This window comes from Leucopleurus acutus (genome assembly GCF_964270905.1).
Source record: "Leucopleurus acutus genome assembly, chromosome: 1".
In the NCBI taxonomy this organism is placed as follows: Eukaryota; Metazoa; Chordata; class Mammalia; order Artiodactyla; family Delphinidae; genus Leucopleurus; species Leucopleurus acutus.
The window spans coordinates 42,227,204-42,253,550 of NC_139142.1; the positions used below are offsets into that span (position 1 = coordinate 42,227,204).

At 35.9% G+C, this 26,347-nt stretch overlaps 1 protein-coding gene across 6 annotated transcripts in view; it reads right to left on the reverse strand.

Annotated features, from left to right (window-relative positions):
• Positions 1-26,347, reverse strand: part of KIAA0586 — a 121,747-nt gene that overhangs the window by 30,122 nt on the left and 65,278 nt on the right. For all 6 annotated transcript variants that reach the window (XM_082844036.1, XM_082844037.1, XM_082844039.1 and 3 more), the window contains 7 exons: positions 24,456-24,615; positions 23,822-24,041; positions 22,986-23,239; positions 21,582-21,658; positions 16,738-16,872; positions 11,744-11,921; positions 2,957-3,111 (listed from right to left, as the gene is read on the reverse strand). In XM_082844036.1, coding sequence (XP_082700162.1) covers positions 2,957-3,111; positions 11,744-11,921; positions 16,738-16,872; positions 21,582-21,658; positions 22,986-23,239; positions 23,822-24,041; positions 24,456-24,615 — 1,179 coding nt within the window. The remainder of the gene's footprint in view (positions 1-2,956; positions 3,112-11,743; positions 11,922-16,737; positions 16,873-21,581; positions 21,659-22,985; positions 23,240-23,821; positions 24,042-24,455; positions 24,616-26,347) is intronic.

Sequence of the window (26,347 nt, forward strand, 5' to 3'; positions counted from 1 at the left end):
TTTATGAGCCTAATTATGAATGAGTCTCTGAAAACAACTGTCAGATATAATTTGACAGGAACCTAAAAAGGTATCTCTGAACTCTTAACAACAGATACAAGCAGAGGAGAATCTGAAACACCTGTCCACATGGACTCAAATGTAACCACTCCAGTTCTGGCAGGTACTTATTTATCTACAGATAAAAATCAGTAGCTTTAGTCTGCAATAATAACAACTAGCCTCACCTCTGGTCTTCTAAGTTTAGAGCCATTAGTCATATAGGTTTCTTCCCTGAAGGAAATATTATTTTGGTGTGTATTTCTAAGATGGGTACTATGACTCTTTTGTGCTGCTTCAATTTAGAACCTTCCTACTGGCTCCCTTCCTTAACCACAGGGATTAAGAGCTGAGTATTGTGGAGCTAAACTGCTCCTGCTCAAATTTGGCTAAGTCATTATGTAGCTTTGACCTTGGGTTAAGTTACTTAACCCCCCAATACCTCTATTTTCTCATTCATCAAATGGGGATGATAATAATAATAACTACCACAGTAGGTTGTTAAAAGGATTAAATGAGTTAATACGTAATGAACTTAGAACAGCCTCTGGCAGAGTAAGCACTATAAACAAGTGTGTGCTAGTATTAGTCCTAGCCATATTTCTCTGTTAATAAAAGAAATCTAACAAATGAATTTTTTTGAAGCCGTTCTTCTGGTAACACCTTGCAGTTTTATTTTAAAACAGGCCAATAATTAAAGGAGAGCAATCTTTCTTTTATTTTTTAGAATATCTTTATTGAGATATAACTGATAGACAATAATCTGCATGTATTTAAAGTGTATCATTCGTTAAGTTTTGACATATGTATATACCCATGAAGCCATCATCACAGTCAAGATAATACGATGAACATATCCACCAAGCTCAAAATAACCTGAATTCCCTCCTATAACTATAGATTAGTTTGCATTTTCTAGAATGTCATGTAAGTGGAATCGTAAGGTATGCACTATTTTGGGGGAGTGGGGGTTCTGGCTTTTTCCCCTCAACACAACTTTTGTGAGAATCGTCCATGTCACTGTATGTATCAGTAGTCCATGGCTTTTTTCTTTTTTAATAAATTTATTTATTTATTTTTGGCTGCGTTGGGTCTTTGCCGCTGTGTGTGGGCTTTCTCTAGTTGTGTCGAGCAGGGGCTACTCTTCGTTGTGGTGCATGGGCTTCTCATTGCAGTGGCTTCTCTTGTTGTGGAGCACTGGCTCTAGGCGTGTGGGCTTCAGTAGTTGTGGCACACGGGCTCAGTAGTTGTGGCTTGTGGGCTCTAGAGCACAGGCTCAGTAGTTGTGGTGCACGGGCTTAGTTGCTCCATGGCATGTGGGATCTTCCCAGACCAGGGCTCGAACCCGTGTCCCCTGCATTAGCAGGCAGACTCTTAACCACTGTGCCACCAGGGAAGTCCATCCACGGCTTTTTATTGCTAAGTAGTATTCCATCTTATAGATATGCCACAACTTGTACATTCAGCAATTGATGAATATTTATGTTGTTTCCAGTTTGGGGCTACTACCAATAAAGTTGCTATGAACATTCATGTGCAAGCCTTTGCTTAGACATATGTGGTAGTTTCTCTTGGGTAAATAAATACCTAGGAGTGAAATGTCTGGGTCATATGGTAGGTGTACATTTTATCAATACTTTTTAAAGAAATTGCCAAACTGTTTTCCAAAGTGGTTGAATCATTTTACATTCCCAGCCAGCAGCATATGAGAGTTTAAGTGCTCCACACCCTTGCCAAAACTTGGCATGTTAGTCTTTTTAATTTGAGATGTTCTAATGCATGTGTAGTAGTATTTCCTTGTGGTTTTAATTAGCATTTCCCTAACGATTACCGATGTTGAGAATCTTTTTATGTGCTCACTTGCCATCAGTATATCTTCTTTGGGTAAGGTATCTGTCCAAAGATTTTATCCATTTTTTAATTGGATTGTTTGTTTTCTTAATATCGTATTCTGTGAGTTCCTTATATATCCTGCATATAAGCCTTTTACCAGATAAGTGATTTTCAAATATCTTCTCCCAATCTGTAGCTTGTCTTTTCATTCTTTTAACAGTGTGTTTTGAAGGGCAGATATTCTTGTTTTTGATAAGACCAGTTTATTAATTTTTTTTCTTTCATGGATAGTGTTATTGGTGTCATTTTTGCCTAACCCAAGGTCACAAACAATTTTTCTTTTATTACAGAATTAATTAACAGATACTTATTCATGACTAGTTTTTTCCTGATCTTTGCTTGGTCACAGGTTATTAATACTGAACCCTACATAATAGTGTGTTCCATAAGCAATCTTTATTTTATATACTTTTGGCTTTCACCCTCAACACCATGCAATGCAACACAATACCATACCATGATGACTATTTATTGAATAAATTAATCTACAGTGAGATTACACAGATTAAAAAACTGTATTTAATTTAACATGAGCATTTTTTTTTACACCTTGGAGAGTAATTATCCTATTTTTTCAGTACACAAGATTGCATGGGTCATTGGCTTAACTCAGTATGAAATATCTCATACTTTCACGGTAACACACTTCACAAATTTTAAAAGAATAAATATTTATTGAGTACCTATTATGAAGAAACTACTAAACTAGATATTGCAGGGGAATATAGAGGTGTAAATGATAATAGCTATCTAACTTGGTAATAGGCATTTTTACATACATTATTTTAATCTTTAATTTAAAGATGAGGAAATTAAGGCTTAGAAAAAGGCTAAGTATGTATTCAAGGTCACAGCTAGAGATTGGATGAGCTAAGATCTATAGCCAGGCTTGAGTTAGTGAAAAAAGGAGGCATGATTTGAGGCTGTCTGACTCCAAAGACTGTGCTCTTGACAGTGTGCTATGCTAAGGCAATATTCTTACCATTCTGATTTAAGTAAAGTACAAGTGCTATTAATTGGGTACCTGAGGAAAATCTTCAGCTGCTACTGATAATTTAACATCATCTTCTTGTGTTGTCAGAAGTTTTGTGGGAAGGGCAAGGTGAGGATCTGGCTGCAACTCCAATTCTCCCAAACTCATTGGACCATGACTAGCACATAAATCTTCATAAATATCATCTGTTATCAAGCATGTAAACAAAAAGTTAAAATAAATTATTTCTTAGAAAAAGAAAAATTGGCTAAAATTACCAATATTTCTTACCTGCTGAATTAGAAGTACTTCAACAGAAAATACGTGTCACCAAGCCTTCACTGCAATTAAAACCAAAGCTCATAGAGAATGCAAAAAGTACCTATGTTCAAACAAATCTATGGACTATTCTAAGGTTCCAATCAGCAAGCCGTTCACGCAGTCCACACCCAACACTCACTCCTACACACCAACTCCTAACACTCCAGATTACTTTTTCTATCAATAAGAGTCAATAGAATACTTTCCATCTAAAATGTAATCTTAAATCAAGGGGCAATTTCCTGACTAGAAAATGTTGGTATTGCTTAGTTCTGTTCTGGTATTTTTCTTCGAAAGATCAAGCTCCTCTTTTCCTCAACCAAATGGCATCTCAATGAAATCAATAAAAAGAAGACAATAAGAGCAGAGATAAATATTTATCTAATAATATCACTGTACATTTACATTACATTTTATACTCCAAGCACTTTCACATATATTATCTCGTTTAACTTGAACCTCACAATCATTCTGTAAGGCAGGAGGATCCGATAGTTTTATAACTGTCTTTCACTGTAAGGCTCAGGGAAGTTAACTGTCAAAATATCAGAGCTAAGAGGTGAAAAGGAACTAAAATCCTCATCTTTCAACTCCTAGTCACTGTTCCTTATTTCACATTCTCGCTAAATTATTTCTAAGAAAATTGTTTTTCCTAATTAATGGTCACCTTTTAAATATAGCACAATGCAGTCTCATTTTAATCAGTAGAAATAGACCTGAAGCACTATACATAAATTGTTTTAAATGAAATGACATTTTAAAGACCCCACAGGTATTTTCTATTTAAAAGCAGTATGTTGACAATTTCTTAGGTTTAGCAAATAAGCACTCTCTGGTTTTTTTATGTTAATCTATATTTTTAGGTGGGTTTTACATAAAGCAGAATACATACACTGACTTTTAAGTTTTACCTTTCCAGAATTTGATCTACACAAAACAATTTCTCAAAATTATTACCTGTTTTATTCTCATTTTATTTATAAGATTAATTTAAATAATTGTAATAACATGCATCATTTAGAGCAACCATTGTTCCAAGCCTCACATTGGCCTTTTTATATTCTGATATGGCTTTTTCTATTCCTATGTCACTTTTCCTACATTTTCTTAAGACTGGCAAATGAATTAAGATAAAAGATTTCATACATACATAAAAACTTTTTGTACTGATTATATATGATTATATACCTAGAAAGCCCTAGAGTCCCTAGTGAGGAAAAATAATTTTATTAGATGTAATAAGACAATTTGGTACTATGACTGGATACTAAAAAAATATACAAAAGTCATTGGTTTCTCTCTATATTATGCAATATGCCCTTAGAAATAGAAAAATAATCTTTTACTATAGTGACCAGAACTGTAAAATAATTAAGAAAGGTATAGAAGAAGAAAATGAAGAAAATTATGAAATCTTATTGAAGAGCACAAAACAAGATCTGGACAAATAGTAAAATACATAAAATGTATTTTTATACACACATATAAAAATGTCAATTCTTCCAATATTAATACATAAATTAGCACAATTCCAATCAGGGTGATTTTTAATTAAAAAACATAATTTTAGAGTTTATATGGAAGGATAAATGCCTGAGAATTGTCAAGAAAAGCAGGAAATTTTTTTTTTTTTTTTTTTTTGCGGTACACGGGCCTCTCAGTGTTGTGGCCTCTCCCGTTGCGGAGCACAGGCTCCGGACGCGCAGGCTCAGCGGCCATGGCTCACGGGCCCAGCCGCTCCGCGGCATGTGGGATCCTCCGGGACCGGGGCACGAACCCGTGTCCCCTGCATCGGCAGGCGGACTCTCAACCACTGCGCCACCAGGGAAGCCCCAGGAAAATTTATTTTGAAAAGTAAACTTGCCCTATCAGATAACAGAATGTACCATAAAGACACAGTATTCCAATGTGTTTTAGATCCTAAGGAATCTAGAATACTTAGAATAAAGAATCGAGAAAAAAAAATTCCTAGATCTATGAGAATTTAATATACAAATTGGTTGATATTTTAATTCAGTAGGAAAAAGATACATGATAATTGGCACAACTGACTACTTATCTGGAAGAAAATCAAATTGAACTTCTACCTTACACCACTTGCAAAAATAAATTCCAGATAGACTTAAATATAAATATATACTAAATAATAAACTTGCAAAAAGAATCTGAGACTACAGGTATAAGCTTGTATTGGGGGAAACCTAACCATGTGATGAAAACACAGGAAGTATAAACAATGTAAATAATTCTATAAAATTTTTTAAATTATATGGAAAAGAATATAAATAATGTCAATGAACAAAGTACAAATCTGGGAAAAGACATTTGCAATACAGATGATAGAAAATATCTAAATACAGAAATAGTTCTTACAAAGTTACAAGAAAAACTTAGAACCTAACAGACGGGGGAAAAACTTAAGTAGGTAATTCACAGAAGAGCAAATACAAATAGCCAACAAACATAAACTCAGCAGCAGTCAGCCATATCTTTATACTTTAACTGACAAAAATAAAAATAGTAGTAAACACAATTTCTGGAAGGGATATAGAGGGAAGGTTGTAATATATTACTAATAAAAATAAATTAGTTTAAATTTTTAAGACAGCAACTTGGTATATCTATTTTAAATTTTTAAATATATTTTCCCTTGGGCCCAGTAACTACTTCTGGGAAACTATTCCCTAAATATAAAATGCAGCAATATGTTAGGATACACACGTGTGAATATTTACTTTAGCACTGTTTATAGTAGGGGCGAAATGATAATAAAGTAAATATTCATCAACAGAGCAATGATTGAATACATTATCGGAAATCCATACTAAAAGTGGATAAAAAGTCAATAAAAAGATGAATTTAAGCACTACTACTTGACCTTGAGTAATTTCTGCAGGGTTTACTGGGTGAAAACAAAATGCAGGTGAGTGTGCATGACACAATCTCAACTTGTAAAATAACAACAAATACACACACATCGTATGTACCTATCATGTATACTGTATGATATATGCATATATATATAATAATTATATATGCATAAGGAAAAAAACCCAGGAAGGTTACATACCAGAATCTTAACACGAGTTAAGGCATAAAGTGGGACAGGAGAAAATGTGAGGAGGAGGGGTAGATGAAGAGCACTCAAAAAAAGTCTATAACTTAAAGTAATATATGATATAATCGTATTTTATTTTTATGTAAAATGATATGTGGCTGATGTATGGGTGTAAAGAAAAAAGTTAATTGAAAAGGACACAAGGGGGCTTCCCTGGTGGTGCAGTGGTTGAGAGTCTGCCTGCCGATGCAGGGGACACGGGTTTGTGCCCCGGTCCGGGAAGATCCCACATGCCGCGGAGCGGCTGGGCCCGTGAGCCATGGCCACTGAGCCTGCGCGTCCAGAGCCTGTACTCCGCAACGGGAGAGGCCACAACAGTGAGAGGCCCACGTACCGCAAAAAAAAAAAAAAGGACACAAGGTAGATTGTGATAAAAGAAGAAAAAAATTAAATATAGAAACAAAGAAAGTGTATAATCAAACATCTCCCAAAAGCATTAAAAGTGCATAATAGCTTTCAGCTCATATGACACCCTATCACTTAACCTATATTTACTGACTATGCTACATACTCTGCTAGATGACAGGGCTATGACAGTGGACAAGATAAAGTCTCCATTTTCAAGTGAGATTACAAATCAGTGTGATAAGAGCAACATTAGGCAGGTGACATTAGAGGACTACACAGAGAGCATATTTGACGGTACCTAACCCAGTGATAAGGGATCAGGAAAGGATTCCATGACAGCAATCACAACAATGTTGAACTTGATGTGTCACTTCTAAAAAGTATGCTCATTGAGTGTAATGTACGTTAGTTAGCCCTTTGTAAGAGAGACACTTAAAGTATTATTCCATTCAAGACAAATTTAATTAACCATAATTTAAAATCCCTAATTTTACTTTTCTAGAATCTTACTGCTTTGAAAAAGCAACCATGGTAGACTTTCAGAGAAGACTAAGTCCGCTTGAATTGCCAGTGCCAGCAGCAGCTTTGGTTCTTGCCTGTCTAATAAATTATTCCATTTGTATGAAACCCAAAGGTACCTCAAATTCCACATAGATGAAACCCCACTCATTCTTATTTCCTCCTAATTCTGTCTTTCCTCCAGAATCCCTCCCTCCCTCAGTGAATGGAAATACCATCTATCCAATCATTCTAGCCAAAAACCTGGAGTCATCTTAGACCCTCCCTTCTTTTGCACCTCTCATATTCAACTAAGTCTTGTCCACTCTCTTCCTCAAATGTCTCTCAAGTCTCCCTTTTCATATTTCTTCACTGCTGAATAATGTCTCACCAGGTTTACTTTAATAACTGTCTAAGCCAGAGGCTCCTTGCCTCCAGTCTTAATCCTCTGCAATCTATCCAACACACTGCACCTCACATGATCTTGCTAAATAAAAGGCAAATATGATCATGTCACTCATTTACATACAATCTTTAATGGATCTGTGAATATCACAAAACATTCAGAATTGACAGAAATTCAAGACTGAATTTTCCATGGGCATAAATATAAAGTAAGATTGGAATTACTTTCCGTTTTGCACACAAACGAGTCTCTACTGTCTTAGAGTAAATCGAAAAACCACTTGATATTATTATCTATATCCATCTGGTTTCTGCTACTGTTCCAATCCCATTGCATCCTAAAGTCTAATTCACTGATAAAGTACTTACATTTCCCCGCTTAAGTTTCACTGTTTTTTTTTTTTTTTTTTTACTTTATCCCCTTGTCTCATTGCATATTCTGCTTTGGAGGTTTCTCTAACACTTACTACACAGCAAACATCTATTCATCATTGAGAACTCATTTCAAGTTAGCTCCTCACACACGAAGTCTTTCTTGATTGCCCTCCCCAGTTACAACTGACCTGTACTCCCATCCCATACAGACTGCTTCACAATAACTACAGTAATTTATTGCATGTTTTTGCCTTCTCTCTACTACCTCTACTAGGGAAAAAATTCATTATGGATAAGGCCTTACCAGGTTTTATATTCCTACCACCTAGACTGTGCTTAGAGCAGAGCAAGCACTCAAAAAATATTTTCTGAATAAGTAAATGAATAAACTGGAACGTGCTTATCACACTTCATCATCTGGCTGATTTCTCTAAGATTCAGTTTCACATTGGCTCTTGTGGGAAACCTGCTCTGAGCTCTCATGTGTGGGCTGTTCCTCCTCTGCGCTCCCAAAGCAGTCTGTGTTGTGCATTAATCACGCAATATTAAAATTGCTGTCTCATATTCTTCTACACGAGTTTGTAAACTTCCTCGAGAGCAGATGTCTATTACCTCTGCATCTCAAGACCCTAATATTGTACTAATATATTGGTACCGAGTACACAGTAGGTACTCAATACAAGTTTTCTGAGTAAATGAAGAGCGATAATTGGTAGTAAGTCCCAGAGTCCTCACAGTTTGTTCAAAATACCAGTTTACACTTTAGGGTTCTCGAGACAATTCTTCAAACCTTATTTAGCATCTTTTTGTTACTCAACCCAATGTGAAAGCCTCAGAATTAGAAACAGTGATAGGGGACTATAGGTTGCAAACAGGATGCTTTCTGAAAATGAGCAGGGGTGGGGACAGGCAAGGTAAGAATAGCTGAGCCTCTGTAAACAAAGTTACTAAAAATCAACATGAAAGGCATGAGATTAGCCAGCAGCAGAAATAGTGATACACTGGGACTCATTCTTCTACAGTAAACATAATGTAACAAAATACTTAAAGCAAGAGGAACAAACTAGCTCTCTATAGGCACCTTCCTTTTAAGCAACTGTGGATAGTTTCTGGTTCCATTAAATACATTTGGGAAGGTATTGATATTTTTACATTCTCCAAGCATTATTAAAGATAGTAACAGTTACCATGTGCCAAGCACAGTGTTAACTACTTTATGTGCATTGTCACCTACTACCCACCCCTAATAACCTGAGGAGGTAGATATTGTTTGCAATAAGCAGCCTCCACGATGGCCCCCTAACATCTGGGTCCTGGTATTCACACCTTTCTGTAGTCCCCTACAATATTATTCCAGGATTGGTCTGTGTTATCAACAGAATGTGGCAGAAGTAATGGCATGTCACTTCTGAGACTAGGTTATAAAAGACATCGTGGTTTCCATCTTGGTTGTTCACTTTCTCTCAGATCATCCACTCTGGGAAAAGCCAGCTGCCATGTCATGACAGCTCTATAGAAAGGTTCCAGTAATGAGGAACTGAGGCATCTTGCCAGCAGCCATGTGAGTGAGCTTGGAAAATAGATCCTCCAACCCTAGCTGAAGCCCTCATATGACTGCAGCTCTAGCCAACAGCTTGACTACACCTTCATGAGAGATCCTGAGAACCATGCAGCTAAGCTACTCCCAGATTCATAACTTTCAGAAATGTGTGAGATAATAAATGTTTGCTGTCTTCATCTGCTAAATTTTGGGGTAATTTGTTACATAGCAATAGGTAACTAATACATTAATATTATCCCCACTTGATAGATGAAGAAACTTGGGCTCAGAAAGATTGTTACTTGCCCAAAAATACAGAGCTGGAATTCAAACTGATTTCTGAAACTCCAAAAGCTCAAACTCTTAGCCACTCTGTCATACTGACCCATCTATATGCTCAGTCTTACGCCACATCACTTATTATTTTTTCCAATTAAATTAAATAAATATCTATAGCGTGCCTACAATTAAAAATGAACTGTACTATAAGTAATCTGCTAGGCGATACCAGGGTATAAGGAGGGGCTAAACAGGATATATCCTCATGGATTTTATTCTATAACATTTATTATTTATTTATTTTTATTTTCTGTAACAATTTAACAAGTACCTTTGTTCGCCAAGTACCAAGCAGCTCTCAAGCGATCTGCGAGAGCCATCTAGTGTCAATTCTATTTAATTGCACTCTGCACTGTTAGCTGGATACAAATATAGAAGTCATATTTTAATGCCACTTTAAATACTAATTTTTAAAAATGTAAAAAAATTAATACTCTTACTATGTGCATAAAATAAATAATTCAAATATTAATTTACATTCATTCCCATAGAAAATTCAGTCTTGAATGTCTCTCAGATATGAATGATAAGGTATTCGCTCATACTTTGTGCCAATGTTTTTCTAACTTCCAGCATCTCCTCTTCTAACTTCTGGCAAATCTGCATACCTCCAGAAGTTCTTTTCATTTAAGAGAATGCAGCAATGGGCATGAGAAAATCAATAAATGAGAATATAGCTGATCCTCATTAATTTGAAGATTCCATTTCTGCAAATTCACCTATCTGATAAAATTTATTTGTAACCCTGAAATCAATACTCACAGCACGTTCGCAGTCATTTGTGGACATGTGTAGAGCAGCAGAAACCTGAATCACCCTACACACACTTCAGCAGATGAGGTTGAACATGGTGCTGCTCTGCTTTCTTATCAGCTCTTACACTGTGAACAAGTGTTCTTTTTCGCTAGTTAGTGACACATTTTTCACATTTTTGAATGCTTTGTTGGTGATTTTGTGGGTGTTTAAAATTGCCCCCAAACATAGTGCAGAAGTGCTCTCTAGTGTACCTAAGTGCAAGAAGGCTGCGATGGGCCTTACAGAAAAAATATATGTGTTAGATAAGTTTCATTCAGGAATGAGTTAAGTGCTGTTGGCCGTGAGAGTCAATGTTAATGAATCAACAATATATATTAAATAAGTGTCCTTAAATAGAAACACACATAAAACAAAGCTATGTATTGATCAACTGTCAAAAATGTGATAATCAGAGGCTCACAGGAACCTAACCTTGTATTTCCCCTAGAAGCAGTGGCTCAGTATTTGCTAATTCAATGTTTCTGTGACTCTATAGGACATAAGTACTATAGATAATGAAAATCAACTACATATGCTAGAAATTGGTATTCTCTATTCTACTCTTATTCCCAAAGTGTTACAGCAGAAAGTTTAGTTAATAAAATTCCAAAACAGTCCTGAGTACACTGAGCACTGATTCAGAAGACTGAACTTCTACAGTACTACCTAATTTAACATTGTCCTACACAAGATCTGTTATGTCACAGTTTTGATGTGCTGGTTATATTTTTCCAGTATATATTAAAATAAATACATCACTATTAAAAATTTTTAGGTGGACACATGCATATTACCAAAATTATCTCATGCCCCATCCAGTGATTCACGTACCAACACTTTGGGGAAATACTGCTATAAATACCAGAGAAAAAGTCATTATCAAACTTTTCAATTATGAATACCCCTTTTAATAAGGAAATTTTGTAAGCCCCTACCTGAAAATAGTTATGCTTTTCTTAATTCAGATCAGGGACACTACTGTAGATTATAATACAAAATACAGCATTCAACATGGAAACAGTAACCAAAAAAGTATGATGGGATTCGAAGTGAATATTCTAACAGACAATACATCAAGAAGCAATATTTTGGTGTATACCTGTAACTGTGTCACACTGCTGAGATAATGGCTTAGGAGCACATCTTTGATCTGAAGACTCTGCGTTAGTTACAGGCTGCTGCATATAGGTGGAATGTCCCATTAAGATGTTCTCTGCTGCTGCTGTCAGCCTGGGCCTTTGTCCTTCACTAAGTTCACCTACACTGTTTTCCAAGTCCTGTAAAAAGTAGAAACCATTGTTACAAACATTACATTAAAATCAAGTCAAAACAAGAAATAGTTGTCAAATGTATCATGATGCAGACCACATGACTGCTTGAAAGCTATTTTAGGAAGTCCTTATTATGCCACATACACACTACAGGAAAGTTAGTTTAATAAGATATCTAAGTGCAGGCTTTGTTCTCCGTATCTTATTTCTTATGAAGTTAAATACCCATTATCTGTTTTCTTCAAGCTCCAAATTAGACAACAATAAAACACACCGGAAAAATGTTATTATTTAAAACACTAAATGCTGTCACACATTATACATTGTTCATACAGCTTAATTAGAAGAATAGAAAATTCACCTCTTGTTCTTTATGAATGAAAATAGGCTAAAGTTGCTAGTGTGAACTTTATAATAAAACAACTGATGAAAATGTACAAAAAGTATGAATATGTTTATCAAATATACAAAATAAATAAAAACTAAAAAAATGATGAATTCTATTTTCTTTTGGTATTAAAAATAATATGCCCTAATCACTAGCACATCTTGTGACTTGGAGATAGTCTAATAAATGAGTTTACTAATCAAGAACTGGATAAAAATTCCAGTATATGAGAGTTCTCATGTTTTTTATTAAAAGTTTAATTTCAACCAAGTAGAGTTTTTTTACTAGAATATATGAAGAAATCACTGCTGAAACATCTTTGATGACTCTGTTGATTACAAAATAAAATCTAACTGTTTAGCTCATCATTCAAGATTTTCTACAATTTGCCCTAATTATCCTCTACAGATTTGTAGCTCCCCTTATCCTGTAATCTGACTTTTCTTTAAGAATACCAGTTGCTCAACACTCTTTAAAAAGAAAAAGATTGTTTTGCAATTAATATAAAACCCTTGGAGATTCTTGGGCAAAGTTTAGAATGACAGCAGATACATTTTCCCTAGAAATTAATTAGAAATATTTCACAGTGCCTATTTTACTCTGCCACTACCATATAAATGTTGTGCAATATATAGTACCTTCTCTGTTGTGAACCAATTTTTTAAGGTACTTGTAACTGCTGAACTACTTAACACCTTAATACTCTATGACCCTACTGAAGATTTAGCTTCCCTATTCACAAAATGCTCTCGTACTCATAAGCAGTTATCATTTTAATATTATACTCAAAGCTCAGACTCATGTCAATTCTAAGTTAGGCTACCTATGATCTCTAGTAGTACACCTGGCCCATCCACATAAATGTACAAATTGCAGTTTTGTCATCAGACTACTCTCACTGACCTGATGCTCCCTCTGGGCAAAGAGTTGTTTAAGCACAAAGAATGGTTACTATTTTCTTACCAAAACAATATTTTAACTTACAAATGTATCATTACTACCAGTTCTTATTACAAACAAAACAAATGTTTGATAGTTCTGTAAATGTAGGATAACACACTAAATGTCGCTGTTAATCAGACTGGCAAAAATTTAAAATTAAAAATATCATATGTGGGCTTCCCTGGTGGCGCAGTGGTTGAGAGTCCACCTGCCAATGCAGGGGACATGGGTTCATGCCCCAGTCCGGGAAGATCCCACATGCCGCGGAGCAGCTGGGCCCGTGAGCCATGGCCGCTGAGCCTGCGCGTCCGGAGCCTGTGCTCTGCAACGGGAGAGGCCACAACAGTGAAAGGCCTGCGTACCGCAAAAAAAAATATATATATATATATCATATGTGGTGTTGGAAAGGAATCTCATATAGTTGAAAAGCAATTTATTAGTGTCTGTTTAAATTATAAATGCTCGTGCCTTTTGAGTAATTCCACCCCTCATCTTCTATAGAAAGGCAATTCCTCATAATGTAAAAAGGATTTTATTCTTATTACAGTTTGGAGAGAAAAAAAATTGGAACCAATCTAAAAATCCTTCAACAGTGGAATAATTAAACTAGGGTATACTACATGGTAGATAAAAAGGATATGGTGGATCTTTAGGATTTCTAGTTAAATTTTAAGAATCAGATGGCAGAAAAACACATACACATACCTCAAAATTATCCACACATGACCACACACAAACATACACAACCACACATATGCAAATGCTTAGATGCTTAGAAAAAGATCTGGAAAGGATAAACTTCCAACTTCTGGGCTTCTGGTCTAGCCAAGATGGCACACTAACAAAGGCTGCCAGCTCCCTGTCCCCAAAACAATGTTGTAGTAACTACATATGTGGGAAGAAACCAGGATTCTGAGAACTAAGTAAAAGTTGTGAAAAACCACTAAGAAAGACTGACGACTAGCTTGACTTGGTGTGTGTGGGGAGAAAGGGGCTGCATCCTGAGGAGGAGGGTCGCTAGAGGAGGTTTAGTGAGAAGAAAGATTGGTACAAAGTGCTGCTGTCATTCCCTTTTTCCTTCATTAACGTGAGATCATCACTGCTTGTCCCTTAACCATAAAGATCTTGGCAACAATCTGGGCTGCAGATACTAGTACCCCAGAGTAACATCAGGGAGCATGAAGGCCCAGCCGGGGTAAAAAGTTATAGGTGACATCTGACCAGGAACCCATGACTATTCATTCCTTCACTCTCTCCCTTCTTCACCCCAGGACAGGAATACAAAACTTCCCAAAGAAACTTCTTCCTAAGGGTTTTAAAGACACAACAACCATCAGAAACACTAAATGGTAGAGTACCAGCAAACAGCAGTGGCCACGATCAATAGTGGTTCCGTGCTGCCTGAGACGCCCATCCCTGGGGCTCATCTCCTCCTCTCTTCTTATATTCACAGGAACAGACTATGGCCTGATTTTCGTCCTTACGCAATACGATTTCTCACAGAATAGCTTATTCCCACCGCCACCACCCCACCCACCCCGGCCCCGGAACATGAGTTCATATACCAAAAGAAACAGATACTCTTATAAAGCAGAAACTAACACATCATTGTAAAGTAATTATACTCCAGTAAAGATGTTAAAAAAAGAAAAAAAAAAAAAAAAAGAAACAGATACTCGAGGAATCAATTAGTGTTTAAAAGAAAAAGTGAAAAACATTAATCATACATACATACACACAAGGAATAAAGAAAGATATTAACAATGTGAAACAAAAAATCATTAAAAAAAAGAACCAAGTAAGACTATCAGATATGAAAAATATAATAAATCAGATAAATAGTAGGCTAAAGAACAACTTAGTGGTTGGCAGATCAGATTGAAGAACTCTCCCAGAAGAGACTAGGAAAGAACGAAGACATAGAAAGTCTAAGAGATAAAACAAACAGAAGCACAAGTGTTAATATCTGGAAATAATAGTTCTAGCCAGTGGGGGAAAAAATGAGAGGAAGAAAAAAATAGAAAAAGTAGTGAGAGAAATTTCCCAGCATTAAAAAGATGGAAAAGTCTGAGCATCGAATTAATAAACGAACCAATATTACTGATTTCCAAAATGAAGGAAAGAGGGATTAGTTAGTGGAACTTTTAAACTACACTGACATTTCTACTATTTTTTGTGCCATTTGTTTGTCTCATTTTCTCTCTCCTCTTTCTCTCTCAGCCTACTGGTTTCTATACTAAGCAGCATGGTTTCTACAGCTATGAGAGTACTTTCTTGAGTTTAGCAACAGCAATCACAACTAGTATCTTTCCAGTGAAATCAATTTTTGGTCAATAGCTAAGTAAAGTTGCAGAAAATTTAGTCATTTTTCAATAAGAAGGAGTAAGTTAAATTTCCAATTTTTCCATTACTAAGTTCCATATCTTTTGTCTTCTACCTTTCCTAAGAATTAAAATTTTTAAGATAAAAATTAATAGAAAATAAAGCCAGCCATCTCCTTGGATTCTGTATAGTCTTCAGATCTTCAGCTCATCTAAAGGCAGTTTCACACCTGTTCAAGCAAAGACAACCAAATACAATAGAAAGAATACTAAATAGAATCAAGAATCCTAGTCTCACCTCTATCATTAACCAGCCTGAGCAACTACACTGTACATTTCCACCTGGAATTTCCTTAAGCACCTTAAACTTAATGTTTCAAATCAAATTCATTACCTTCCCCACAATACTTGGCACTCTTCTCTGCTTTTCTAAGCCAACAGCTACACAACCACAACTTCCCTTAACCAGTGACCAATTACTGCCAATCAGTACTCATATTTAAATCTCTCTCCTTTCTATTTCTACTTAACTGCCTTTGTTCATGTTCTCATTCTGGACTACTCCAGTGGTGTTCTGACAAACCTCTATCTTTCCCTCACTTGTCCACGGCTCCATATGTCTTCCTAAATATCTTAGCCTGTGACTCCCTTGCCCAAAAATATCTTAAGGGGCTCCATAATGTCCAAGCCTTACCATGGCCTACAAGGTTCTTTACGATCATATTGTTCAATCTATTTCTCCAGCTATTTGATCAGTTACTGCATGGTAGAGTAATTGTTTAAGCTCTTTTCTCCCTACAGGACTGTAAGCTGCTTAAAGGTAGGGACCCTGCCTCATTCATCTTTGTACCTTTTCGGAGGTTGTGTCTGGCATATAGTAGATACTCAGTAAATGCTTGCAGAAAGAAAGAAAGAATGAATGAACGATCCTCACAAATCATTTGAATGGGCTTCAGCTTTTTTCATCTGTAGAATAAGAGAGTTAGAACAGATGGCCTAAATTCCTTTCAGCTGTAAAACTCATAACTACGGTTCTAGGTTAAAGTTACTGCAAGGCTGATCCCTGAGTAAGCTGAAGTATTAGAGTGCTTTAACTAAAAGTAGGAATATTTTTGTTATCTTTTTCCTGTATTTAGATCTAACAGAAAAAAAAATTAAGGTTAAAAAATACCTCTGAATGATAGACCATTTGCTGTGAAACTAACGATTCCTGGTTTTGTTTAGCAAGAAGAGAAAGAATTGCATCAGCATGAATTTCTTTATGGGGCATCCTAATCACTTGTCCTTCGCTGGGAGGATCATCTTCCTAAGTAAAATATAAAGACAATACAATAAAAAAACAAAAATTAATGCATCAATTACATTTTTCATAATTTATGATTAATAAAACTTAACAGTCTTCATGAACATGGTCATATTAGCACTTTACAGAAAGAAGATGGACTCTTTATTATCATTTAGATCTCACTTCCATTCGACTATACTAAAAACCCTTTATTTTTGCCTCAAATGTAAATAACAGTATAAAATAATTGGGTTACATTTAAACTAGAGATTTACTATAAAATCATATGAAAGTTGGACACTTTGTCCCATGTGATTGAGTTACAATGATTCATAAATGTTTTATACAGTGTCATCAAGTTTTTGGCTCACACGGTTTCCTGCTTCATGTTGATGCAGCACACAAAGCTGCGCCCCCAGCGTGGCAATGGGGGCAAAGCACTGTAGCAGTGGTGCAACCTGGACCACAGGCAGAAATGAAAAACTGCAGAAATACGCTGAGGCACCTATAGAGCTTTGATTGTCCATTTGCCTTTGCGCTGACCTCCAGTACTCGCTAGGGAGCAGGTACTGAAAGCCCTAGTTGGAAGACCCAGCTTAGACTTCTTGGTGCCTCAAAATAGACCAGTCCCGAAAATGAAGGACAGTGTGGGCCACAGAGTCAGAAAACTGGATTCCCTTGTAAATACAAGGACTAGCATGATTTTAAACTCCATTAATAGTATTTTTTTTTACTTAAGTACCTTACATTTAATGAAATAAAGTTTAACTCTGGAGTACAAGTCTTTATCCCCCAGGTGGACACAAATAAACACCTACTGGTACATAACTGCAAAGTTAGTCTTTTTCAAGATTGTACTTCTGCATGTGATTTTATCATGAATTTGTAGCATATCTGATTTAGGCTTAGTAAAAATATCAAAATTAAAGTTTAGTTTCAAATGTAAAAAAAGAAAGATGTTATAATTTAGTCCTGGTTCAGTTCAGCTATTTAAACAAACTTAAATGTGCTTTGGCACCATGATAAAGTTCTAAGAATGGATAAAAATGCCCTAATGACATATTAAGTAAGCCAAATGTTAGTGTAATGCTCCTCTGAATAAAGACTTCTCCTTTATGCTTCCCCCCCATATTATTTTATAGAAGTGATTTCCACTCTCTTCAGAACAGACTCAATTACTTGTAATAAATAATTACTGTTTAAAAAGTAACTGCTATTAAAATCTTATCAAAACTCTCCATTAATTATTTCATACTCCTACATATAGTAAAGCAAATTGTTTTAACACATTTTATTACTTGAATATATGAATCTCCAGATTTGGCATCTTTACCCTATTGTGTCTTTAATAGTGTAAAGATGCTACATGGCATCTTTTGCTTTTTGTTTGCTGGACTTGACAAACACCGGACACACACACCCAGCTGCTTGCAACTCAAGCTTTAGGATTCATATAGCTCCTATTAGAACTCAAAATTTACAGTTTTTAGCTTAAGCTGATAGCTTAAGATGAAATGCAAATTACCATGTATCCATATAAAAAGAGTTGTGGATCTATCACTATACAGCTATGTGACACAAACAAGTGATTTAACCTCATTCAACACAAAGTAAAATGAGTAGTTACTATTTTTAACGAAGAATGAGCATCATCTTTTGGGATGCTTTTTTAAAATATACAGGTTTAGGCTTCTAACCGCCCACACACATGCATGCATACCATATAACACTCATGACCTACCGAATCAACATATCAGAGGGTGGGGGCAGGATGCATATTTCTAAAAGCTCCACTGGTGAATTTAATATACAATCCTAGTTTACATCACTTGAATAGGCTGCTTTAAAGAAATTTCTAGGGAGTTCCCTGGTGGCCTAGTGGTTAAGATTCTGGGCTTTCATTGCTGTGGCCCAGGTTCAATCCCTGGTCATGGAACTGAGATCCTGCAAGCTGCGTGGCACGGCCAAAAAGAAAGAAAAAATAAGAAATTTCTAGCATTATGATTGTAAGGGGATAGAAGGGCATGATGTTTCAAAAGTACACCAATCTCTTTCTTTTTTCATCATGATCCTATATAATGATACAAATGGAGAGATAAAAATACAACTAGACTTCTAAAACTTCCAGTCAAGGTGGAGTAATAAGGACCAGATACACCCACCCCCTTGAAACAACTAAAAAATGGACAAAGTATGTGAAAAACTGCATTTCAAGACATGGAACATCAGGTAACAAAAGACAGTGATCCCTGAGAAATGAAAAACAAGTCAGAAGAACCCTATGACTGCTCCAGCTTACCATCTGTGTGTTCCCAGGCTGTGGCACTGGAGCCTAAGCTAAGAAGATGGAGGTGAAACTCCAGGGAGGCCAAGACAGCTAGAGTTCATAAGACGGACAGCTAGAAAAGTGAAAGCTGCAGAGGGAGAAAACTCTGGAAATCTGCAGAAGATCCCCTTTGAGTATTAAACTAAGTACTACTCAGCAGATGCTTTGGAGACAACTACATGAGGCTGGAGGAATGAGCACCTGAGAAGTGACTGGATATAACACTGCCTGATGCTCACACAGGGCTTGGATAATGGTTGTTCCCACTAGCCAGGCTGGAAAACCTCATTAATGAGGCACTGGGTGGAGTACATGGAAGTGTCTTCTCTCCATAGCGGGGGATAAATAGCCCTAGATTGAGTACTGTTCTGGTACTGCCTAAAAAATCTTAAAAGCAAGACTCAAAAGGGTAAAACTGTCTCTAAGTACTTAACTATGTCCTGAGCAAAGCTCCAAAATATTTATAGTAATATAAAACATAGAAGGAAAAAGTCTATGCAAAATTTTGGCAGATCAAATTAAACAGCTTTTCTTTTTTTTATTTAATTTATTTATTTTTGGCTGCATTGGGTCTTCATTTCTGAGCACAGGCTTTCTCTAGTTGCAGTGAGGGGGGGCTACTCTTCGTTGTGGTGTGTGGGCTTCTTGTTGTGGTGGCTTCTCTTGTTGCGGAGCACGGGCTCTAGGCACACGGGCTTCAGTAGTTGTGGCTCGCAGGCTCTAGAGCACAGGCTCAGTAATTGTAGCACGTGGGCTTAGTTGCTCCGTGGCATGTGGGATCTTCCCGGACCAGGGCTCAAACTCGTGTCCCCTGCATTGGCGGGTGGATTCTTAACGACTGAGCCACCAGGGAAGTCCTAAACAGCTTTTCTCAAAGATTAAGATATAACTACCATATTATCCATCCATTCCAACCCTAGATATTTGCCAGAGAGAAATGAAGGCATATGTCAATACAAAGACTTGTACACAAGTCTTCATAGCAGCTTTATGTGTAATAGCCCCCAACTGGAAATGAACCCAAATGTCCATCAACAGGTGAATAGGCAAACTGTGGCACATCCATACAACAGAGCACTGCTCAGCAATAATAAGGAATGAACTATGATACAAAGTATAACACAGATAAATCTCAAAATAATTATGCTGAGTTAAAACAATCAGACAAAAAGAAAAGAATACATGCCACGTGATTCCATTTATATACATCTAGAAATGCAAACTAATCTATAGTTACAGAAAGTAGATCAGTGGTTACTGGAAGAGGTATAGAGAATGAGAGGAATGATGAGAGATGAGAAGGAGGGATTACAAAAGGGCCTGAGGAGAGATTTGGGAGTGATGGATGATGAATATGTTCATTACATTAACTGTGGTAATGGCTTTACAGAAATATACATATGTCAAAAATTATCAGTTTTTTTTTTAAAGAGCAACAATAATAGCAATGCTTAGCAAAGGCTATGGATGAATGTAGATGAAAGTTGAGCACAACTACCCTTACTTGCTTAGGTTGTTTGAAAACATAAAAAGTAAAGATTTCTATTTCTTAATAATTTTCAAAAGAAAATCCCTATTATCATTTCTGTATGGTATTTTTATATACATTATACATGTTGATATATTATATATGTTAAGATATATATTTTTAAATGCGAATTTTCCTTCCATAAAGCTAGATAATAACTAGGAGAGTTAGTACCCTTGGGTCCTATTTCAGTATTTTTTTTATTATTTTTTAAAATCTTTACTTATTTATTTATTTTGGCTGCGCCAGGTCTTAGTTGTGGCAGGTGGACTTCTTAGTTGCGGCATGTGGACTTCTTAGTTGCGGTATGCGGACTCTTAGTTGCAGCATGCATGTGGGATCTAGTTCCCTGACCCCACAGTTCCCCAGGGATCAAACCCGGGCCCCCTGTATTGGGACCACGGAGTCTTACCCTCTGGACCACCAGGGAATTCCCAGTATTTTTTTTAAAGCCACTAAATTCAATTATTTTTTAGCATAAAGAATTATAATCACAATTAGGGAAAAATTACAAACGTATTATAAGAGAGTTGGTTTCCACAGCTAAGGTCCTGCCTGAAACACTGTAAAGGCAACATACCCAGGTGACAATGTGCCTTGAGTTAGATTTTCATTACCTAATTACATTAACTGCATTTTTCAACTACTGGAGCCATAGGGGTTAACAACAATTTTCTATTCATTCTCACAATTATGATAATGAAATGTGTAAATATGATAATGACATGTGTAAGAAACCTTAAATTCCTTCATGGATATTTTATTAAATTTTATGACTATAACTCAAATATTTGAGAAAAAATCCTGATCAGTAGCAACAAGTTCATCAAGATATTCTTCATCTCAGAATTCAATGTGGAATCAATCACTCCTTACCATTTCGAGGGCATCATGCAGAGTACTGGATAAGCTATCATTTAGGTTTGTCAGATACAGTCCTTCATCTCCTAAAACTAGAAATTAAAATGCAAAAATTTGGGAAAAAGAAGAAACATAAATTTAGTAAATAATCTCACCATAAAGCCATAGAATATTACACTTAAAACTTACACAATAAAAATACTGGCAAAGTTCATAAATCATAGTTCACAAGCTATTCAATCTCACTAGCTCTTTGAAAAGCACATTTTAGGGGCTTCCCTGATGGCACAGTTGTTGGGAGTCCGCCTGCCGATGCAGGGGATGCGGGTTTGTGTCCCGGTCCGGGAGGATCCCACATGCCGCAGAGCGGCTGGGCCCGTGAGCCATGGCCTCTGAGCCTGCGAGTCCGGAGCCTGTGCTCCGCAACGGGAGAGGCCACAACAGTGAGAGGACCACGTACCGCAAAAAAAGAAAAGCACATTTTATAACAAAGATGAGATTTTTGTTTCACTTACCAGCTTGTCAGAAATTAAAAAGAGCTATTAAACATCAACTGTAACCATGAAATTAAAAAGAGGCACTCCTATATACTACTGATATAATTAATAACTGATTAAAATTAAAAACCGATTCACCTTTCTGGAGAGCATGTTGGCAATGTATTGCTATTTAATTTTATTTTTTTGGCCACGCTGTGTGGCTTGTGGGATTTTTTAGTTCCCCAAACAGGGACTGAACCCAGGCCCCTGGCAGTGAGTGCATGGAGCCCTAACCACTGGACCGCCAGGGAATTCCCTATGTATTGCTATTTTAAAGGTGCATACTCTGACTCAGCAATTCCACTTCTAGGCATGTATTCTAAGGAAGTTATCAGTTATGGAAGTTCACAAAGATAAATAAATATATGTGCAAGGATGGTCAGTGGAGAGTTATGTATAGTATGAAAACACTGAAAACAATCTAAATGCCCACCACTATGGCACTGTTTTAGCAGACTACCCAGCCACTACAAAAAAGAGGCAGGGCTATATGTATTAATATAGAAAAATGTCTATAACATATTTAAGGTTAAAGAATTCAGATTTCAGAATAATATGTATAATATGACCCTACTTAAAAGGTAAAAATATATATACATACAAATGTATTTAGATGTCTATATATGCATAGAAAAAAAAAGACTGGAAGGGTATACCCCAAACTTTCAACAGTGATATTATTTCTGGAGGGTGGGATTTATGAGGGAGATTTTACATTCTGAGGTTAAGGTGTAGAAAAGTTAACTTGCGGAGTCCATGTTCTTTCTACTATACCCTGTTACATCTTGAAAATTAAGTAAAAACACTTTAAACAGAAAAGCATTACTTAGGAATTATCATAAGCTAACCAGTGAAATCAACTGATGCAAAATTAACTTACTCTTACGAGCCACTTTTTGACCACAATTAAATAAAATCTCTCCTTCAGAGATGGGTCTATCTAAGGTTTCAGTTTCAGTGGCAGTAACGCTCAAGGTACTCTCCACTGTTGATGAATCTGAACTTGACATCTGTATGGGGGAAGGGGCCTTGGTGCCAGCAGGAAGAGGCATAAGGGGAACTGGCTCTGGAGGTGCAGGCTGAGCAGGGAAGTCCATGCTCTCAGGTTCTTCATCCTTGGCCACAGACATTACACTAAGAAGAAAGAGACATAGTTTGAATGTATTACATCGGTGAAGGCCTATATTAATTTTTATATAAAAAATAGATTCAAAAGTACTGTCTCCTTTAGACATTTCTATATCAATATATAGATATATCTATATATTTCTATAATCTGCACTACTATAATTAACCAACAAGATTTATTTTTCCAAAATCATCTTCATGCTTTAATCACAGACCATCTTGAAAGTTCTACCATCTCTAAAATAAATCTACATAGGGATATATGGTAATATAAAAGTTAACTGATCATAGTAAATGAAGATTCACACTGGGGAAAAATCTTCTTCTATTTTATTAACAATATTATAGTTATCTTTATTTTAATCTGTTTCCCCCCAAATTTTGTTTTAAAAGAAGAGAACTGAAAGTATAAATAAATCTGGTAAAAATTTTAAAAACATAAAATTTATGAAACTTCTTCCTACTAAAGTATAGATTAGCTTGTGGTTTATCAACCTTCATTTATCATTTCTGATGTTTTCAATGGGTCACCTAAGTCAACATAAGATGAAATGTATAGTTACTAAAAATGAATATACTGTCATTTACATAGCTCTCGGGTGAAGTTCTTTCTGAAGAGAGTTGGGATTCTCTTCTTCCAGTGGCAGGTCTCCATTACTCCATGGCTTGGGAAGCTCTGGGCTTGACATCTTCAATTTATCAATAGAAGTCTCTGACAAAGTTGGGGTAAGAGCTGCTGCGGGAGGAGGTGTAGTTGCAGGGGTAACAGTTGGAGTATTAACAAGTGTGATGGGAGGCATATTATTTCCTAAAGGTTTTTTGTAAAAGCAAAAAAAAGTCAATAAGAATTCCACAGGAAGGCAAGATATATTGTTTAACATTTTGGCATACAAATAATGGCAACAAGAATTAATAATAATAATGATGGCCATTAATGAGAAAAGCTCCAAATTAATTTAGTAAAGTACAAAAAATAACCTTGAAAAGACATCACTTTCAACATCACCATGAACTTAAAATAGTCTAAATGTCTACTAGATTATATACTTTAAAAAGTGGTAACCAACCCCTTAGTTTCCTTGTAAGAAAAAATGACTTACTAGAACCTAGTAAGCAACAGGTATGTGTATACTAATCTATAAAGACTCTTATAAAACAAACCATGATATTTTATTTAATAGTTGCTAAAATTAAAACTGAGTTATAGAAATAAGGTTTCTACCTTCTTCAGCAAATATTTCTTTCATGGGAAAAGCTACATCATGATCTGAAACACAGGGAGAAGAATCTGGAGTTTTTACCAACACACGCTCCTCAGGAGGTGATGAAGGTGAGAGAGGAGGAGTTGGCTGTGGGGTAGCCACTGGGGTACACACTCTTGCCTAAAATAAATAAAACAAGATAAGTGGTGCTTACAATCCCCAAATAAGGGTAATTTGAAAAATAAAATGATATCATTCAGAGTTACATAAAATTTAAATGGATGGGGGGTAAAAATGGAGTCCTCTGTATCCTAGCTCTTGAACTTCTAGCTATTAGTTTCAAGACCGGACTACAGAAAGCCTCCAGCAACTGAAACAGCTCTGCCTCTGAACTAGGTCCCCTTATCTAATATAGAGAGGAAGATTAAACAGACAGCTGAAGATCAAACCCAAACACAAACTGGGTAGACCATGTAACAGAAAGAGAGCATTTTAACTAATTGACAAGATTATCAGAAACCCCCTTTCAGTACAAAAGAACAAAGCTTATAAAAAGCAATGGAAGGATAAGAAAAAGTAGGAGGGATAAAAGGAAGACAATGTAGAGATGGAAAGTCCTGGGGAAGAAAAAAGCACACATTTTAAAATCAATTTGTTAAACAGGTAATTCAAACGATTCAAACTTCAAAAGGATGATGGTGAAAATTAAGTCTCCTTTCCTACCCATGTCCTATCTACTTAGTTCCTTTCCTCAGAATTATCAAATATAATCTTGTCATTTTTTATGTCCAGAATACTCTATTTTTTAAAATTTTTATACAATTTTTAAAGGTTACACTAGGTTTACAGTTATTATAAAATATTGGCTATATTCCTACTTTAAAATTTTTTTTATTGAAGTATAGTTGATTTACAATGTTGTGTTAGTTTCAGGTGTACAGCAAAGTGATTCAATTATATATAACTGAATATATATATTCTTTTTCAGATTCTTTTCCACTATAGGTTATCACAAGATATTGAATATAGTTCTCTGTGCTATACAGTAGGTCCTTGTTGTTTATCTATTTTATATATAGTAGCTTGTATAAACTACTAATTTGTTAATCCCAAACTCCTAATTTAACCCTTCCCTACCTCTCCTAGGTAACCATAAGTTTATTTTCTATGTTTGTGAGTCTTTCTGTTTGGTAAATAAGTTCATTTGTATCATTTTTTTAGAATCCACATATAAATGCTATTGTATGATATTAGTCTTTCTCTGTCTGCCTTAGATAATCTCTAGGTCCATCCATGTTGCTGCAAATGGCAAAATTTCGTTCTTTTTTATGGCTCAGTGGTGTTCCATTGTGTGTGTGTGTGTGTGTGTGTGTGTGTGTGTGTGTGTGTGTGTACACACCACATCTTCTTTATCCATTCATCTGCTGATGGACACTTAGGTTGCTCCTATAACCTGGCAATTGTAAGTAACGCTGCTATGAACGTTGGGGTGCATGTATCTTTTCAAATTAGTGTCTTTGGTTTTTTTGGATATATACCCAGCAGTGGGATTGCTGGGTCATATGGTAATTCTATTTTTAGTTTTTTGAGACTTAAGTCATTTCATATGTGTATAGATTTTCTATAGAATAAATTCCCAGAAGTGAGACTGCTTGGTTAAAGGGCTAATTGCATTCTTAATTTGAATACATATTACCAAATTTCCCTCTACACGGTTATATTATTTTATCAATGCAATAACACCAGAAGGTATGAGAATTCCCAATTCCCAAAGATTTGCTGAACCATGGTGTTAATCAAACTTTTAGAGTGTTACCAATTTGATCAGTAAAAATGGATTCAATTATTTTTTTTTCTCGCTATCAGTGAGACTGACCATCTTTTTGTATGTATGTGGGCCATTTGTATTTCC